Source organism: Anoplopoma fimbria, chromosome 13 (genome assembly GCF_027596085.1).
Source record: "Anoplopoma fimbria isolate UVic2021 breed Golden Eagle Sablefish chromosome 13, Afim_UVic_2022, whole genome shotgun sequence".
In the NCBI taxonomy this organism is placed as follows: Eukaryota; Metazoa; Chordata; class Actinopteri; order Perciformes; family Anoplopomatidae; genus Anoplopoma; species Anoplopoma fimbria.
In genome coordinates this window covers 21,079,915-21,099,813 of record NC_072461.1, presented here as the reverse complement: position 1 = coordinate 21,099,813, position 19,899 = coordinate 21,079,915, and the positions used below count along the sequence as shown (strand labels likewise).

The following is a 19,899-nucleotide window of genomic DNA, read 5'->3' as shown; positions in this document are numbered from 1 at the left end:
TAAAGGATTGGCAGTACTTGATAATATTCCTGATAAATGTAATGGGGAAAATATTACAATTGATGGAACAACTGAAGCAAAAAGATCTTTAATTCTTAATTACTTAAGACTATCATATCCCTTATTATTAGAGTGATTACAATCTTGGAACCCATCTGCAGACTGTTTACATGCATACAACTAAAGCTGCTCAAAAGTGATTGGATCATTTTGAGAAAATCAGCAAAAGAAAATGCTTAAATAGGCTGGTTTCCATTCACCACCATAATGTGATTATTAAGAGTTTGTTCATCATGATAAACAGTGGTGACAATTCTCCACTCAGAAAACCATTATACCATTGCAGAAGAAGAGGGCGCAAAAATGGCGCCAGTAGAACACTTAAATGGTGAAAAACATTGTAGAAAATTGGATGTGAATATGACATTTCTGTTTGTTCCATGTATTAGTGTGAGGAAGGTTACAAGTTACATGTTTTATCATCATATTTCATGTAATCATTGATTTGCTGAATCAATCTCTATAGCACTTTTTTTTGCTTTTAGCGATACTCCAATTTTTCAACCTCAGCCAAGCTTGATCACTTTTTTTAAATATTTCAAGATCAGTCAATGCTGTTTCAATTTACATAAGTTAAACATGTCTTTAAAATTGTAAGTGTAATCCGAGGTAGAAAATACGTTTCCCTCCACACTAATTTAGAATGCAGTTTATTTGTATATGGGAAAGTACTTTTGTAGGAGACGGGCAGTTCAATAAGTGCTGCAGCCATTGTAAATGGTTTATTAGTTTAGCTGAAGTACGAAAAGGCAGCCACACTCGTGGAAAAGACACAGGCAAGATTGAGATGTTTGTGGCCATCAAGGAGACCAAGACTCTGTCAATATACATAACAAAGTGATGAAAAACACCAGCCAAAAAATAATACAAAAAATATCAGTTAAGTATGAAGATATTTCATTTTTTTCAGCAACATTTGTGGCACCTGTAATTTAATTTCAAAGGAGCTTTGATGAAGTTAAACGGAGTAAAATGCTGCAGTTTTTTCATCATAAAAGGGAAGGTTATTGTACCTCATACAACCACTGACATATGCCTGATTTTACAACACATGTTTCAGCATAAAAGACAGCACAAATGAAACACACTGACATAATCATATCTACAGAAAGCAGCACCACACACAGTCTGGCAGCCTTCTCTGGAGCAGTCTGCTTGATGTGACAGCAGGGGAAAAATTGGACCCAAACTTTGAACTTTCATTTATACCAACTGGTTATATTATAATCCCTACGATTTTCAAGAAATCAGACCTCATTTTATTTATGGTTCGCATTTTTTCTTTAATAGCCATTCAAGGTATTTACATTCAGTTATAATTTTTATTAGTAGTGGTGGAGTACGCTGCTAAAAAAGCGAGATTCACAGAAAGACGATGCATTTACAATATATTTCTGACAAAGCTGCGGCTCAAGGAGTATTAGCTGAAGTATTAAACCGGATTTGCTGCTACAACGGAAACCAAAGGTATCACAAAATTAAGAAGGTCTGAGATCTAAAGGATTATGATTCACTAATTCAAATTTCAACAAATGATCCAATGGAAAAAATATATCGTGAAAGGGTTCAGTTAAAAAAAAACACAGACAATTATCATCAAACTCTGTGCTCCTCTCATCTTTATGGAGCATTTAAATAATAATAATATATTATAATGTATTATTATTATTATTATTATTATTATTATTTTATTTACCTCTACATATCTGTCAACGTTCACTCTCGCAATGTTCTACAGCTGTTTTCAGCAGACTAGGCTGTGATAAACCCTATGTAGACCACCCGGCCAGAATTAAAAATATACATAATGTGAGGTCAGTTGTTCTTTTAGAGGCACCACTTGATGAATTAAACAGCTAAACAGACAAAGTATGATAAAGCAGTCACAACCTCACATCCCAAAAGTTGCTACTGAAATGCATTTTGGGAAACGCCTTAGTGTAATTTGCTTTCTGCACCGATTGTCAGTGTCTGACTGATGATAAGTGCTCAGGGGTATAAGGGCACTTCAGTGGGAGTTGTTTAGAGAAATAAGAATGTATTTCATTCACAACCTACCAGCTTTGTGACCACTTCCCTGCCCCTATGACTTCTGAGCTATTAAGTGCTGCCCTTCACACGGCTGAGGGGCTAATACATTGAGAAATGAAAGGGGTGATTGTTTGAGACTGGACCATGCTGGGCCTTTTATATTCACCTGGCTGAAGCACACAGTCAGCTTTTCCAAGACAGTCCAGGTCAGGACAGCAGTTGACAAATTCTACAATCCATTGCAAGTTGGTATTCTTGACTTCCAATCTAAATGTGTCCCAGTGTATTTGCGTGGAAAATATGGACGCCAACAACAAACTGTTTTTGTAGTCTCTGAGCCTCACCATCATATACAGAGGACCTACAGCAATTACCACAGCAATTAGCAAAGAGAAAAAGTGTATGAAGTAACCATCCTAAAATTAACAACTCGAGAATCATGTGGGGAATAATAATATAAATCTAGTTTAAGACATTTCAAGGATTTGTGCTCCCAAAGAGGAACAAATCAACTGAAAAAAAGGAAAATGGCAGCTACAACATTGTCAAAGCATGTTTCACAACACAAACGCTACATGAAACAGGACATAAAGATGATGATAAGGTGTCTGTGCTGCCATGTTGCTGTGATGTCAGGTGTGTTTATGTTGGCAAACATAGGCCGGATAACTCTTGCCCGAATTCCCGATCTGGTATGACAACTTGAGTGACCGTTCCATTGCACATGTATATGAGTTCCGAGTAAAAAGGATTACAGCATTACTGCACAGCATATCAACAACAGCTCACAGTGGCCTCCTCTTCATTGTTCTCACCTCCCTCCTCCAATTTTCACTTCCTCTACTCACTTCGAAGTCTTTTTTCCCAAGAGGGATCATCATGGGAAGTTGTTCTGCCCACCTTTCTCTTTCTGGTTATCTGTTCAGGAAAAATGGGTACAATGGGTTCTTGCTTCACAAGAGGACTATGTGACACCTTTAGCTCAGTGGGTAGAGTGGGTTGTCATTCAATCACAAGGTTTGCAGTTTGCTGGCTTCTCCTGTTTGCATTTTGAAGTGTCCATGAGCGAGACACTGAATCCCAAGTTGATCACTGGGTGCGTCACATCAGCCCCCTGCTCCTAAATGCTTAGAAGTAGGAGATTTGATCTCTGTATTTAATACAGAGGTCAAATTTCCTGTTTGATACATCTTCTGGAGACCATGGATGTCAATCCATCTCAATGCCAATGATATTTCAGTGTGGAACAAAATGGCAGAGCGATTGACGGGCCAACAGGTCACCATTGCCATCCTACAGCCACAGATCATGGTTAAGGATTTAAATCTTAAAACTAAGAGACCATCTTTCAAACTAAACCAAAATATAAATACAAGTGAATCAACAAAAACAGACTTTACACACAAGTAAGTTCCACAGTACGACACCAGCTACATTATTTACTCCAGGGACTTTACATGAACATACACTGGGCGTGGACACAAATATTGAGGAGCATGCTGAGTGATGTTATTGTACATTTGATGCAGCCTCTGCTGGTTTACCCTGAGCTACAGGCAGCAGTCCCACGCTTCTAAATCCATCACTACCAACATGCATTTGAAAAGGTGCATTTAGTAAATACTGACTAATGTTATTTGGCAAGACCTGCATTCTGATCCTAAATGTTGAAATCATAATCAACCACTACAGCAACATAAACTTAAGTTCACTGGCTCACTAAGATAATGTTCTAGCAATAACAGATTGACAAGAGAGTGAAAAGTCAAATTTTATTCCTGAATATGTAACAGATGTCCAGCGGGTAAAATAAGTATTGAACACATCACCATTTTTCTCAGTAAATATATTTCTAAAGGTGCTATTGACATGAAATTTTCACCAGATGTTGGTAACAACCCAAGTAATCCATACATACAAAGAAAACCAAACAAATAAGTTTAGAAATTAAGTTATGTGTAATAAAATGGAATGACGCAGGGAAAAAGTATTGAACACGCTTACTGAAATGTATTTAATACTTCGTACAAAAGCCTTTGTTGGTAATGACAGCTTCAAGACGCCTCCTGTATGGAGAAACTAGTCGCATGCATTGCTCAGGTGTGATTTTGGCCCATTCTTCCACACAAACAGTTTTCAAATCTTGAAGGTTCCGTGGGCCTCTTCTATGAACTCTGATCTTTAGTTCTTTCCATAGATTGTCTATTGGATTCAAGTCAGGTGATTAACTGGGCCATTCTAGCAGCTTTATTTTCTTTCTCTGAAACCAATTGAGAGTTTCCTTGGCTGTGTGTTTGGGATCATTGTCTTGCTGAAATGTCCACCCTTGTTTGATCTTCATCATCCTGGTAGATGGCAGCAGATTTTTATCAAGAATGTCTCGGTACATCTTTTCATTCATCCTTCCTTCAATTATATGAAGTTTGCCAGTGCCGTATGCTGAAAAACAGCCCCACACCATGATGTTCCCACCTCCAAACTTCACTGTTGGTATGGAGTTTTTGGGGTGATGTGCAGTGCCATTTGACCTCCAAACATGGTGTGTATTATGGCATCCAAAGAGTTAAATTTTGGTCTCATCTGACCAGACTATATTCTCCCAGTATTTCACAGGCTTGTCTAAATGTTGTGCAGCAAACTTTAAACGAGCTTCAACATGCTTTTTCTTCAGCAATGGAGTCTTGCGTGGTGAGCGTGCATACAGGCCACGGCGGTTGAGTGCATTACTTATTGTTTTCTTTGAAACAATTGTACCTGCTAATTCCAGGTCTTTCTGAAGCTCTCCACAAGTGGTCCTTGGCTCTTGGACAACTCTTCTGATAATTATTTTCACTCCTCTGTCAGAAATCTTGCGAGGAGCACCTGGTCGTGGCCGGTTTATGGTGAAATTATGTTCCTTACACTTCCGGATTATAGCCCCAACAGTGCTCACGGGAACATTCAGAAGTTTAGAAATCCTTCTGTAACCAATGCCATCAGTATGTTTTGCAACAATAAGGTTGCAAAGGTCTTGAGAGAGCTCTTTGCTTTTACCCATCATGAGATGTTTCTTGTGTGACACCTTGGTAATGAGACACCTTTTTATAGGCCATCAGTTGGGACTGAACCAGCTGATATTAATTTGCACTTACAAGGGTCAGGATTGCTTTCTAATTACTGATATATTTCAGCTGGTGTCTTGGCTTTCCATGCCTTTTTGCACCTCCCTTTCTTCATGTGTTCAATACTTTTTCCCTGTGTCATTCCATTTTATTTCACATAACTTAATTTCTGAACTTATTTGTTTGGTTTTCTTTGTATGTATGGATTACTTGGGTTGTTACTGACATCTGGTGAAAATGTCATGTCAATAGCACCTTTAGAAATATATTTACTGAGAAAAATGGTAAATACTTATTTTACCAGCTGTATGTGATATAAGCTCAGTTTCAGTTTGATTATGCTAGATGTCAACATGAAATTATGTCCCATGAGGGTGGAATCTGTGTTATGTCTGTTTCTCTGGTCTAATGTCCTTCCTATTTTTAATGCTGAATCTGTTTGGTGAATATGCTGTTCAGGTCACTGCACCCACAGCACATTTTGCATTAGGATATATTGTAAGCAGGTACACATAAAAAATCGTTCTATTAATTAAAGGTATGATGATTTTGACAGCGTCAACGTTTATATAAATCCACATCCTTTAGAGTCAGTGTCACAAATTTAGATCACTTTGAACAGCTGCCTCCAAGATATGTCACCTCTTAGAGAATAAACAACACTCCAATCAACACTTGTCATCTCCTGTCACTGAAAAATCAACTCCGATTACAGCTTGAAAAATGGCTTTGAAGCCGTTAGTGCCTTGCTTAAGGGCACTTGGCTGACCGGTGGATTTTTTAATAATTGATGACGTGATCTTATTTTTCATTTGGTATTACTATTTGTTGTTTTTATTGGTTTATAAAAATGAATTCATAAGTATGGTGACCCTGAAAGCTCAATGCACTACAAATTAGGAAAACACATACAAAGAGACAAAACACCAGCAAATGATGAAAACATCTTCATTAGATTAAGAACACAGGCGCAGCATCTACAAACTTTGGTGCACCCGGATTTCAACTAACTCCCATGTAAACCAATCTGCGTCATTATTAGACACTAAGCGCATTGACATAGTCTAAAGTTCATGCTTAGGGCAGACAGGAGGGGAGGATGAATGGATTGGTCAAACCAAAGTCAATGTTGAAATATTTTACATAGTTTTGTTATGCAACTTTCGTACTTTACTAACACCAGTTACGTACATTAGTTTTTTGAAATAACATGCACAATCTTTTCCTTTGCCTCACCAAGTGCTTTTGTTTCGCAAGTAGACTTAAAACTAAGTAAACCTATGTTGGAAGTTTATTTTGAAAAGACGGAAAATACTGCACGGAAACGCTGAAATGTTTTGGACATTTGTTGCTATGGTTTGTGACTCATAAAGTTATTTAGGCCGAATAACAGCCAGATGCAAAATGACCACACATTTTTTTTCTAATTTCAGCTAGTATAGCAAGTATTTGCAGTTAACCTAGCATTAACCTTTTGCTTATTAATAACCTACCAATTAACATAGTGGTACATAATATCTGGGCATGAAATCAGAATGGTGGAATTGAAAAATCAAAAACAACATAACAAAAGGAAAGTTATATCCTCAGTTTATCAATACCCGTTGTATACTGTGTAGCTTGCAGCATTGTGTTTTCTAGCTTTCCAGTGTTTTCTGTATTCGTGATTTCTCTATTTGGTTGTGAGTTTGCAATATGTTTCCTGAATGCCGTGAGGATCGGATTTTTTAGATTAGGCTGACCTCAACAAGCAAGCTCATCCTCTGCCTCAGTGGACACACACCGCTTAGCATTTCTATGTGCACATACACACGGAGGCTACACACTCAACCATGCAAGAAGGGATGCAGGTGGATATTGGTTTTACGCAGGACATGATGTCTGCTGGTTGTTGATGAGACTGAGGTGGCAGAATAAATCATATGTATGCATGTAGACAATCCACAACAGTGACAATCCTTCACACATATACACACACACACAGAAACACACATCAGGCTCTGCCACCTTCATCCTCTGATGGAAATTTTACGTAACCTTCTGCAAAACAACAACAACCCCCTGAGAGGCCAATAATCCAGATAAAGCAAATTCATGATCAAATTACCACAGTTTACTCTCAAATGCAATTTGGAAAAAAAGTACAAAAGAATCACTGGCAGGCTTGAAGGCAGGCAATTTCATCTGTCGCTTTAGCTGCTTCCTTCTTAATCACTTCTGTTTCTTCAGGAAAAACAGTGTAGCAGCCTTGTGGTGTTTATATCGAACTGTTGCATTGCCACACCAGTTTAGCTGCTATTTGTAGATAATTGGAGGTGTATGTCACCCCTGCAATCTTAAATCAGCTGCCCATGCGGTCTGCCACGTAGTGAGAAGATATTCTCTTGGGAGGAATCAGATACTGCCCACAGACAGACATTTGGAGTGTGAAGTCGCAAAGGTGTGCTTTCCAAGATGTTAAATAAAATGCAGGATGACACAATGAGAGCAGAGCTCTCTACAGGCAAATCCATACAAATTAAGTACCTCTGAGCTATCGCACTAGTGGTTGGGACATTTGAATCCATCCAGACATTTTTGTCCATCATTTATCCAGGTCGCAGGGATGCATTAGAATGCGAGAATCAAAGGAGTGTTTATATTGAGTTATGCTGCAGGAGCTGTGGATTATTTGCTGGCAGAAAAACTGCTGGAACTGAAACACGTTGAAATTGAATGATAATTGGTGTGGGGTTTAAATGTGCACAGCAGACGTCGGTCAGAAAGCTTGTGAGTTAGCTAGTTCAGGATAAAAAAGCTCTTGATACATTATTATATTTCTGCGTTTTTCAAGTGTGGCTGCATGCTAATTGTAAGCACATCATGCTGTTGCCGGTAAGTTCCTTACAGGTTTTGCACAGGTCTGTTTCAGATCGGGTTCAACATTTGACAGGGTGTTCTGTATGAAACCCATATGAAAAGTCCAGCTTCTTTCATCATTCTTGATAAACTTCAGTCTTCAATCATGCCAGTTTGACAGCCCATTTAAAAAAAATAAACCTGTACTGTTGTCTGGTCAGGTGTCCAGGGTGTGTTAGATCTGAGGACAGTGCTTGCAAGCCAGCAGGGGTGTTCAGATGATGATGATTTGAGCTGCGGAGCACTGTCCTCTGCAGGTGTGTGTTTGATTATGACTTTAACAACCCAAATATGACTCACCTTCATGAAGAAAAGCCACATGGCTGCCAGCGCCGTTTGAAGCAGAGCCAAAGCAAAGCCAATGCTGTGATCGCCCATTTTCAGCAGACCGCTGGGAGCGTTTGATTACAAAGGCCTCTCTTGTCCTCTGATATAATTAGAGGGAGAAGTTGACATCCATTTAGCAGATTCATTTGGGTTATTAGTGGAATTAAGCCTTTAATTAGACCCGACATTTCACTGTAGAGCTTTGCTTAAAAACGGTCCAAAAAAATAGATACACAGAAGTTAATGCCGTGCATGCTTCCAGACTTCCAGAATACAGTCTAGCATAACAATCTTTAAATTCAGGGTTTTTAACACATGAGGTGTAGAGATAGTATATGTGTCCCTGAGAAATTATTTTAAATCAAATCAACACATAAATTAGGTGAGAAGGTAGAGCGGTTTGTCCCTCAATCAGAAGATCGGCGGTTCGAACCCTGGCTCCTCCAGTCCATGACAATGTGTCCTTGGGCAAGACACTTAACCCCAAATTGCTCCATCAGGCTGCCATCAGTGTATGAATGTGTGTGAATGGTTGAATGAACATGTAGTGTTAAAGATCTTTGAGTGGTTGGAAGACTAGAAAGGCGTAAAAACAAATACAGGTCCATTTGACCATTTAACATTTACTTGATAAATATAGCTTCCAGGTTATCAAGTAATTAGGAAGTACAACCCATGTTTAAGGGATTTAAATAAAAGTAAATCAATACAACCAAATCTGCAATGAAATTCAGTCAAAAATCCATGCAGAGGATTAAAAAAAAAGAACAGAAGTAATGCATTTTAATTTCCCCCTCACACCCTGATTAATTGTATTTTTACTGAGGAAATGGATTCTGCCAGCAAATCTTTAAATTCCAGAGGCTCAGTGTTAATGCCATTATAGGTCATTTTAAGTTATTCATGGACTCTTCATCTGTGATTAGGAGCCTGATTATGACAATGAGATGTGATTACTAAAATGCAGACGGTAATCCTTTGACTAGAATTATACCTGATGACACTCTTTGTAATGTAACTCTAGTGCTGGTTTCTCTCCAGAGAACACGTTTGTGATCCAATCCCCATAAAAAAGAAACGAAAATGGATTTTGAACCAGTACAACTTGTGACAAATGAAAGCTTTCTGTGTTGAATTCCTTTAAAATGTTTCAGACGTGGGTGTGTTGGCGAGTGTGTATGTGTGTCCTGCAGGTTGTGTTTTAGTGTGAAGTTTGAGTTACCCTTCAGAGACTCTATTTTCAGTGTATGACTCTCAAATGAGCATTTTTCACACTTTGCCTACATCAGGGACCCAAATAACTTGTGATCACACATTGAACAATGAATTCTCCATCTGTACGACTCTTTATTCTCTCCTCCAGTCTTCCTTTAGTGGAACAATCAAACACACCAACGTACAAAACTAGTTTATTTGATTAGAGTTGATTTACAATGGGCAGCTTCGGCTTGTAGTTCTAATATTTACATTTAAAAGACATCTGAGCAATCATTCCAAATGGGGGAGCTGCAAAAAGCAAGTGTATAATAAATTATTTATTAACCTTAACAAGGCATTGTTGTTGATTTAGAGCTGGTAGCTGCAAAAAGCATAGTTAACTGCTAATACATGCATAATAAAGTATTTATTAATCTTAACAAAGCAACAAAAAAAGCTTAGTAAATACCAACAATTAAATAATATGTAAGTTAGTTAAGCATACTGAATGTGTTTGTAATGCTACTACCTATTATCTTGTCTATAAACTGAAGAAGTATTTTATAAGTGCTTATTAATGTCCTATAATCTAACAATAATGTTTATGATGCTATTATTGACACTTATGTAGTCTTATCAACACAAACATATTAACAAACTTATAATATATATATATATATATATATATATATATATATATATATGGGCCTTATTACCTATTAACTAACTCTTATTACAAAGAACTTAATATAATTTTGTTTTGCTTTGTACTGTAGTATTGACACTGTGACAATGAGGTGGTATATCTTGTAATTACCATTCATTTAGGTGTTTACATTCATGTCAAATGAAAAGTGTAAGAGTTGTAGCCCTTTTTATGTCTGCCCTGCATTGTAGGGGACAGAGAGTTATTACATTAGTTATAATAAATTTAAGGTAAATCATCACATTTAATATTTGATGTCAAATCTTTTGGAGTCAATGAGGGCCTGAGGGTTCTGAGTCACAGACATGAGCAGACACTCAGTATCTTCACTGGTAACGGTTTGCCAGGCCGGCACTACAGTCATCCTCACTGCCTGCTTGTTTTGGGGGATTTTTGTTTTAAGTCTGATCTTCAGCAGGTTTGGCACGTTGAATTAAGGTCAGATGAGGTCCTGCTGCATCATCTAAGAATTGTTCACCCAAAATGGATGTGAACACCTTCAACCTTCCTCAAATCTGTAAGGCATTACTTTAACCTTACAGCCATTCTTAACGATAAATCCAATGTGCTGCACTACAGCACCAAAACATTTGGATTAACAATTTTGGAAATACATATAGCTGAAAGTTAAATATGATGGATGATACCACTTTCATGTCTGTGGCATAAAACGCTACCGACAGCAGTCACTTAGATTAGAATAACGAGAGGTAACAGGGAGAAACAGAAAGTCTGGCTCTGTCCAAAGGTAAATAAATTGTGTTTGTCTGAATGTATATCTTGTTTATGTTATCCATTCAACCAGAGCGTAATATTTACATTTATTAATTTGCATCATGTTATCTGCAGGACTATTTCTTGGTCGTGTTACTTTGGACAGAGCTGGGTTCGCCGTTTCCCTGCCTCCAGTCTTTACGCTGGGCTGAGCTAAGCAGCTAATAAGCGTATTTCCCAAAATGTCAAATTGCTTTATTCATCTGTCTACGTGGAGATTTCAGATGGCTATTGATGTATTTTATTAGTTCAGCCTATTACCCTCAAAGCCAAGCAATGAAAGTAAATAGATGATCATCTAAACTGCATTATGTCAGAAGTGATGGTGACTTATTTAATCCGACTTCTACTAGCGTCAAGAAAGTTTAGGTGTTGCTCAGCATCACTGTATCTTCTCCCCTGCAGGTACATGGCCATCATCCACCCTCTGCAGCAGCGCATGTCCTCCACAGAGACCAAGGTGGTGGTGGGAGTGATCTGGGTGCTGGCTCTGCTCCTGGCATTCCCTCAGTACTACTACTCCAACACGGATCAGCTCCCCGGCCGGGTGGTGTGCTACATCGACTGGCCCGAATACACCGTGTGCGACTTCAAAAAGATGTGAGTGTCTCTGTGGAACAGCTATTCACATATTCAACAAGCACCGTTAATTACTTTTGAATCAACAGCAAATGTGGGAGGATGTTGTTTGTATAAAGTGTAAATGAGTGAGAGCGTCGGGAAAGCACGGAAGCTTTATGTGCTTTGTAGTGAATAAATTGAAAGCACATCATAGGGGATTTGTGTTCTCCGTCTACTAAAAGGCAAACGAGTCGAGTTGGACAGGAGTAAAGAACAATTAGATTGAATTGATGCCTCTCTCCACCATTCATTTTCAATTTGTATAATTCTATTAGATGAAGAAGACGTGCAGGCTTTTCAAGAACACTTCACCAGGTGCTTCATAAAGCAAAACATTTCAAGACATAAAAACAGGGCAACCAAATACCATTGAGAAGAAATCAATCATAAATAGAATAGATTTTGGAAAAAAAGTTTTTAAAAGCCATTTTAAGGAATAAAAAGACTGTATAAACAATTGTAGTTATCAATGTTTTCTCAGAGATTTCAGTACAATTTCTAGTACTAATAGTGGATACACACGTATTTCCTTGTCCATTCAGTTCTTTCTAAATCAGTGCCCTTCAGGTCAAAGCTGAGAGCTATGATTTTCAGTTCTATCAGCTTTTCACACTCATGTTAACTCACATACGAGTGTCCATGGCTTCTACTCTTTGCAAGCTGCATAAAAAAACTCAAGTCAGACGGTATTCAACACACAAACCTTTTCCACCCATTTAACACCAAATCATAATCGGATTTATGTTGAACAGCCTACTAGAGACCTGACCTAGCTGTTCATCAAACCGCAACAGATCAAGGTCCGTTTTGGAGGAATGGCCCTGTGTTTATTTGTACTATTGATTCCTACATTTTTAAATTTAAAAGCCAGCTGTGCGACTTTGCAATTTTGCTTTGATTCTATCAGTGCAAGAGCCTGTTCAAGCAGCCCCTTAGGTAGCAAAATATAGACCTGATTTTATATTGTAAGTCTTTTGAATTGCTTCAGATTTAGCAAGCTCAGCCAGAGGGCTGCACAGAGGGCAAATTTCTAAACTCTAACGGACAGTGAGGGGATTTTACTCCTGAGGCATACTGAGTTTGTGTTTGTTGTTCCACAGTCATGCAGGGTCAAAGTCTAATCATCTACGTCAACATTCAATAACTCAATGTATCCCTTAGTTTACAGTTTAGAGATTTAAGGTGAGAACAGAGAAACTTTTTATCCTTCAGCAGGTGGACGAAAAATAGCTTTAGTTTAAAATTGTGCACTTACATTATTCTGCACAGTGAAGCTCAAACATCCAGGTGAAGTTACACTAAGCAAAGCATTTTGACAACATTTGGTAAACCCTTAAGCTGCCTTCACACCGGTGCACGGAAACTGCCCTGACAACAAACCCGACATCGCCCTGACAACCGCCTACCTGCAAGAGTGTTACCTAAAAATAGCAAAACAAAAAGCAAAGCAATTTTTTAAAACGAATGTGATGTCAGGCAAGTGCAAGCCAGCTTGGAGCCATGTAAATAATTTCCCCAACAAAATATGTTTCTGGTTGTCCTTATAAGTAGCTAGCACCGTGTTGTACATTTACTCCATCGCTCTTCTTTCTTCTTTCTTCTTCCAACCTTCCTCTATTTTCACAATGCTTGTCCCCTTCTATTTAGGGCGGCTGTGGCACATGAGGTAGAGCGCTTGTCCCGTAACCACAAGGTTGGTGGTTCAAACCCCTCTACCGGCAACATGCCGAGGTGTCCTTGAGCAAGACACCTAACCCCAAGTTGCTCCCCCACTGCTCCTCCGGGATGGGTTAAATGCAGAGAAATAATTTCCACATTGTGGGACTAATAAAGGCTTAATTATGATTATTATTAATTGGCTAAAGCCACAGCAGAAGTTCAGCACAGTGAACTCTGCTTGTCAGAGCAAAATCTGTGCATGTTCACATGGGTGGCAACCACTTTAAGACCCCTAGTGCCTTGATGGAAACTGATTCCCCTCCGCCGTCTTACCCTCATTGAAACGACTCGAGGCAACAGGATAACGCGCAGTGAGGGGAAGTATTATTTTTCCCATGGGCTCCTTTGAGCACTCTCTGCATATCATTTTAAACTCAGAGTGCCATAGAGGTTTGGCGAGAAGCTTGCCAGACACTCTTTGGATGACTGTGATACAGCAGGTTAGTGAAGCTCAAAACATGCACTAAGTATAAGTTACAGGCACAGGGTTGATTGGTCACCTTTCCTCCAGATATCATCTTTCTTTTGGCTGCTAAAATAGAACCGAAGCCATATTCATATCATACCAGTGATTAACCCTCAGGGCAAATAAACTGTCTTTTGCTTGTGCAGAGGAAATAGCAAAAGCTGTCATTGCTGTCGAAGCGCACCTATTCCATCTCCCCTCACCCCATGATCCATGATCAAAGAGAATGTGAGGATATGTGTGGTTTTGCAAATGCTGGTGTTAATCTTCCCCTTGCACACGCTGAAATCTTGCTGTGCTAGAGAAACTTCTGAAGCGGCTTCAAAAACACAGGATAAATGAAACATGCCTGAAAGTGATTTATTCACACTATGCGCCACCCCAGTAACTCCAATTTCTCCCATTTGTCTTTTTGTAATCCCACATAACTGGCCGACACACATATAAAGGCACAAACACAGGTATCGTCCCGTAAGTGTGCACACAAGAGTAGTTCAGGGAACACAGAAAAACACCCACATAATGACGCACATATGCAGGCACTCAGGCACACAGCAACCCAGCTCTGATCACAGCTCTGCTGATGGCAACATCTCAGCTCATCAGCAACAGTGTTTACCCTGCTCTGCTGCCAGCCTGCTATTGCCTTCCCCTTTTACTGCCTCTGTCACATTTCTCCATGGAAATATAGTTTGTTATATACAGTGCAACGGCAATTTCATTGTTCATTAAGGGGTGCCAGCTGTGGTTATTACTTTTTTTTAATGAAACTGTAATCAGTGACACATAAGAGCAGAGTGAGAAAGCAGTAGTCATTCAGCTTAGCTGCTGAAGCTGTAAATGACACATCTGATTAAGCCTGACCCCGGGTCAGATCCCACATGTCTTTATTTCCGGGCGTTGCCCCACTGCCGCTATTAAAGTCACCCTGTCTGATGGCTTGTCTGCTGCCTTTCCAGTCAGTGGGAATTAGAGAGTAAGGTGTCATGGGAGGGTATTAATAGATGCCGTTTTTTGCATGCTTATGTAGATAACTGTTGTACAACAGCACACACACACCACACCCCCATGACATTATCACCCCTACACAGAGAGACACACATTTATATGCAGTGAGCAGATGATTAGAAACCCTTCAATGCCCTCCTTTTACATTTGCACCTGTCTCTTTACTGAAGCGTTAAACAGTAACTTCAATCCGCACTTGCTTTGCTTGTAAACTGATAAATAAGGCAGATGTAACAAACCATTCGTTGGAGACTCCCTGTTAGTTGTTGCTGCGTGGCAGATATGTGCTCATGTTCTTCAGGCCCCTAACCCACAACAAAAAAACATCATCTGAGCTTCTAATTTAACCCCAAAGAAATGTTTGGAGAACATTACATAGTAAAACATTGGGTAGTTTGTTAGCGTAATTGTGTGATTTTGGTGAATCCAAACAAACCCTGTTGAATGGAGTTCTTTTCTACTGTGATGATTCTACTTTTACTCAAGATCGTAATATCATTTCCAAGTGGATTTGTTTAAAGAGGGTGTTAAGATACATCAGAAGTGGATATCCCATGTGGCCACAAGGGGAGGGATGCTTTTAAAGCTTCCTGTCAGTGGTGCAAGAATCATCTAATGGTTTGAGGACGATGCAGGTGGACTGTTGTAAATTACCTGGCGACCATGATTATAATACCCACTTAACTTATCGTGAGAAATTAGCGAAAGTACGCTACATTTAAAAAATTAGCCAATTGAAAAAAACAGCACAGTGTTGCCATCTCTTTCCTGATAAACGTAGCTAGAAGCACTAGCTCCAAAAGTCACGAAATCTAGGGAGACAGTCAGCAAGTCGGCCACACTGACAGCCCGTCCACTCAGGCCCCCCTCCAAGGCCCCTAAAATGATCATAATGCATGTAAACAGCAAACATGGCTATTGTTAGTACTCACGGCTGTCCAGCTAGCAGCTTGTGGAAGTGCAGGCAGGAAGATATTTTTGGCTTTAACCTGTGCTCTCCTCCTAACCTTTAACCTTTCACTGAGGTAAAACATTGATCCAAGCGAATACTGCTAATAATAAACCCACACCAAATAACCCCATGAAAGTGAGAATTTACAAATTGTACTTGTTTAGCAGAATCATGCTCATCATATTTGCTTCTCATAAGAAAATAAATACAGGAACACAATACAGGTCTATGAGACACTGAAGAAAGACACAAATACACAAACACGCAGTCCACCACACACAGAGAGGAAATCACAGTCGGAGCACACCTTGTCCTCTGTGATCTCTCCCCACTAAATCGAGCTTCACACGACATGAGCTTGAGATTAGTGCCAGTAAGGCAGCGTGGAGCAAGGCGTCCTGTTACCTAGAGTATTCTTTTGCTTTCGGCTGGCAGGGAAAGTCAAAAGAACAGCTGCCCTTCCTCCCTACACACACATTCATTAATTATGTATACTGATACAAACACCCACATGTTTAAATAAGCAGGCACAATTTAATTATACATGTAAACATGCAGTTCCTTTCACATAAACCCATACTTTAATGCTCACATACTGTAGAATAGATGTTGATATAGTTCATTTTATGAGCTCAGCCAGCCTCTCTTATTTGTTGCATTTGTATTCATATTCACATTTGCATGTTCACAAACACAAACACGCTTGGAAATAAAGACTTTTGAAGCATGTCAGTCCTCTGGGGGAGAGAAGAGGCAGCAGCACAAGAAATTAGCAAATAACTTACTGTGTGTGTAATTTGTCAGAGGTTATGTGGCAACTGTTGAAGTGGTTTTATTGATTCAGCTTGTATGAGAGCAAGGTGACATAGTACAGCTTCTATTCCCCAACACATTGTCCATTAGTGGGGGCTCAGGATCTGCTGGGGCCCTAGGGAGAGCTCTTACAAGGTAATACTTAATCAATCAAATTAAGTTGTTTTAAATGAAGAAACTTGTTATGTAAGAAAATGTGCACGGTATTGCTATATAAACTTGCAAGTCTTAACTGTCCAATAAGAGACCCCATCAAAACGGGGACCCACTTGTAAAAACAGCGCTCCATAGTGCTACTAGTGACAACACAGTACCTTTATGTCTCATTCACATGCAGCATTATAAGAATATCAAACAATGTACATAAATAAAAAACAGTATCCATAAAAAACGTTTTAATTGTCAGTATAACAATCTATATTTTTTATTCTATACATCATAATGTATTTTATTTAATAACCCCTTAAAGTAGATTTGTTCCGAAAATGATAACAGTATCGGGAATGCCGATTCAGGCTGTATTGGGTATTAATAAGTATGCAAACCAATATCACGTTATCATATCATTTCTCAGCTCATTTACGCTTCACAGGAACAACATGTGTCACTCGCTACCCAATCCATACATCTTACCCGATTGATATTGCACATGTGCAACTCTCAACAGAGAAGAGGAGGAAACAAGATGTGAGCTACTTTCACCAGGGATTTCTGACGATTTCTAGTCGACTTTATATTATATTAGGGAACAGCTTAAGATTTTCTAAAACATGAAAACAATTCAGGCAATTGGAATATTGGTTATTTTATTGAAATTATAAAAGGAGCTTATGCATAATCAGTCTTGGAAGCATTATTTTTTTGTGTGCAGTCCGTTCAACCCTGGAAGCTCGCTGTAGCAAGATTCTTGCCAGTAACCCCATTATTGATGCTTAAAAAATGCCTGCCGCAATAAGAATAGATCAGTAGGACCAGGTGTACTGCATTATGTATGCAAATATCTATTCTCTTTTTAGAAGCTTTCCATGGATAGTAACTGATAGTGTGAGCAGCAGCGCAGTTAACTTTTGGAAATATGTCTGTCGGAAATGTTGGCAGAGGCATGTTTTTCATCTTTTTTGACAAACTGGGCACCAGTGGGCATTTAAAACCAGACAAATGTTTTTAATCTCAGGAAAATCACAAGTGAATGGCTACGTTTTGTCAGTTTTTTTCTGCAGTTGAAATTCAAACACAGCAACCTCTAACACAAGATGAAAAATACCAGTGAAAGTGTGAAAAATACCGAACCATATAAAGAAGTCGCTGTGAGGTCTGGAAACAACAGTTTGAATCCCTGGCCGCATTTGTGTCAGCTTTCAGAATTCTACAACATTAACCACATGCTCACCTTTGATCTGAATACAGGTCATATTTTCCAAACTATTAAATGATTCTCAAATACCGCCACACTTTGATCAGCCTTGTGCTTGTGGAATTATTATTATCCAGAAATACTAAAACTGATTTAATGCTGATCTATTTTTGTCATACACTGGAAGAAGAGAATAAACTATACACAGCCTATAAAAAGTATTTTCATATAGTTTTGTATTTTATTGTCATGCAACATTGAATTCAAGTTTGAAGATTAATGTGGATGACTTAAATTTGTCAACAGAAAAAGGCTATTGAATGTCAAGGTGGAAACAATTAAAAAAACTTTATTAAAGCTATTTTTGTGCAAATTACCACCAAATATGGCATTACGTTTGATGGACGAAAAGCTCTGTTTGGCTCTTCTTCAACCCATCCTGAACTTTTAAGGACGTTCTTTTTCTTTTTTTAATGTCTGATATAATAGTACACCTTTTTGTAAAAGTAGCTTGCTGCAGATTTTACTACGATAACGACCTTCACAGCTGCATTCATGCGTGAAATGCATTGACAATACACACGTGAGTGCCTTTTAACTAATTATGTGACTTCTAAAAATATTTTATACTTATGTACTGTATGTACAACACATATTTGGGGATTTTTATTTTGTAATTAATTTAGATCATTCTAGAGATGTATTTTCAGTTTGAACTAAAGTGTATTTTTTTTTCTCCGTTGATCACATTAAATTCAATTTAATGTTGTTAAGTAATAAAACATGTCCAAGGGGGAATATATTTATGGGAACTGTTTTTATTCTAAAGACTACATATTTTTTGTAGATACGGATGCTTGTCAATCTCTCTGCCCTCTCTTCAATAACACATTTCGGCTCCAGGATTTATTTTATTATGGCACTATTGTTTTTTGAGAGACAGTCGAGCTAAAATCCTGGTAGAGGTTGTTTAATTTAATGTGATGTTGGATGTGGTACCAACCATCTCACCGCCTACAATGCCACTTTAATCATGCAAATCAGAACGATCTGTAAATTTATCCTTCAACTATCTCTGCATGATTTACACTTTCATGATTCACTGTCTGGAGAACTAATGAGACGGAGCACTTCAGAAAGAGTGCATATGCCATTTAGATGGACATCTGGTGTCATTTCCAGCATTTTTGTTTTAGGAGGTGCCGTGTGCAAAGATGTCACTGTTGTTGAAACCAAGCCGCCCGCACAGGAAAAAACAAAGTATAGGTCTATGCAAGCAGCTTATTACGACCCATATTTAAGTTTGTTGTTAGGCGGCAGTGTCAATTTTTGCATCTATTTCATGTCATTTTTATTCCTTGATAGTTTTAGTCTAGTTTTAGTCGATGACAACACAAAATGTTTTAGTCCAGTTTTAGTTGACAAAAAGTAATTCTTTTTTTGTCAAAATGTTTTCTCTGTAGATTTTTTATAAAGAGCCACAAAGTCCATGACGGGAGGAGGTCAAAGTGGATGGATGGGTCAAACAAACATAGGACTTTCACCCAGTAGGTAGCTGTTCATATCCAACGTTAAACTAAAAGTCATCACGTTGACTTATTTTAAGTTAGTGAATTATTTACGAAACTATGTTAGTATGTAAGCACATCACAAACTAAGTCACGTACATATTGTTCCGTAACAAACAAGCTTATTTTAACCCAGACCTTGATTGTGTATTAAACCTTTCCAAGTAGTAGTAGTAGTTCCGTTTCAAAAGGTTAATTTCAGATTTAAAATGGTCACATATTCACCTTTCTTTACCCACATCCTGATCCTGGCAAGTCAGTCTGACATGGCTGATCTTTTTTAAAGAGAGAAAGTACGTTTGCT

At 38.6% G+C, this 19,899-nt stretch overlaps 1 protein-coding gene across 1 annotated transcript in view; it reads left to right on the top strand.

The window, feature by feature from the left end:
• Window positions 1-19,899, top strand: part of tacr1a (tachykinin receptor 1a) — a 33,608-nt gene that overhangs the window by 4,523 nt on the left and 9,186 nt on the right. Inside the window, exon 2 of the mRNA XM_054611205.1 lies at window positions 11,500-11,694. Within this exon, the coding sequence (XP_054467180.1) occupies window positions 11,500-11,694 (195 nt within the window). The remainder of the gene's footprint in view (window positions 1-11,499; window positions 11,695-19,899) is intronic.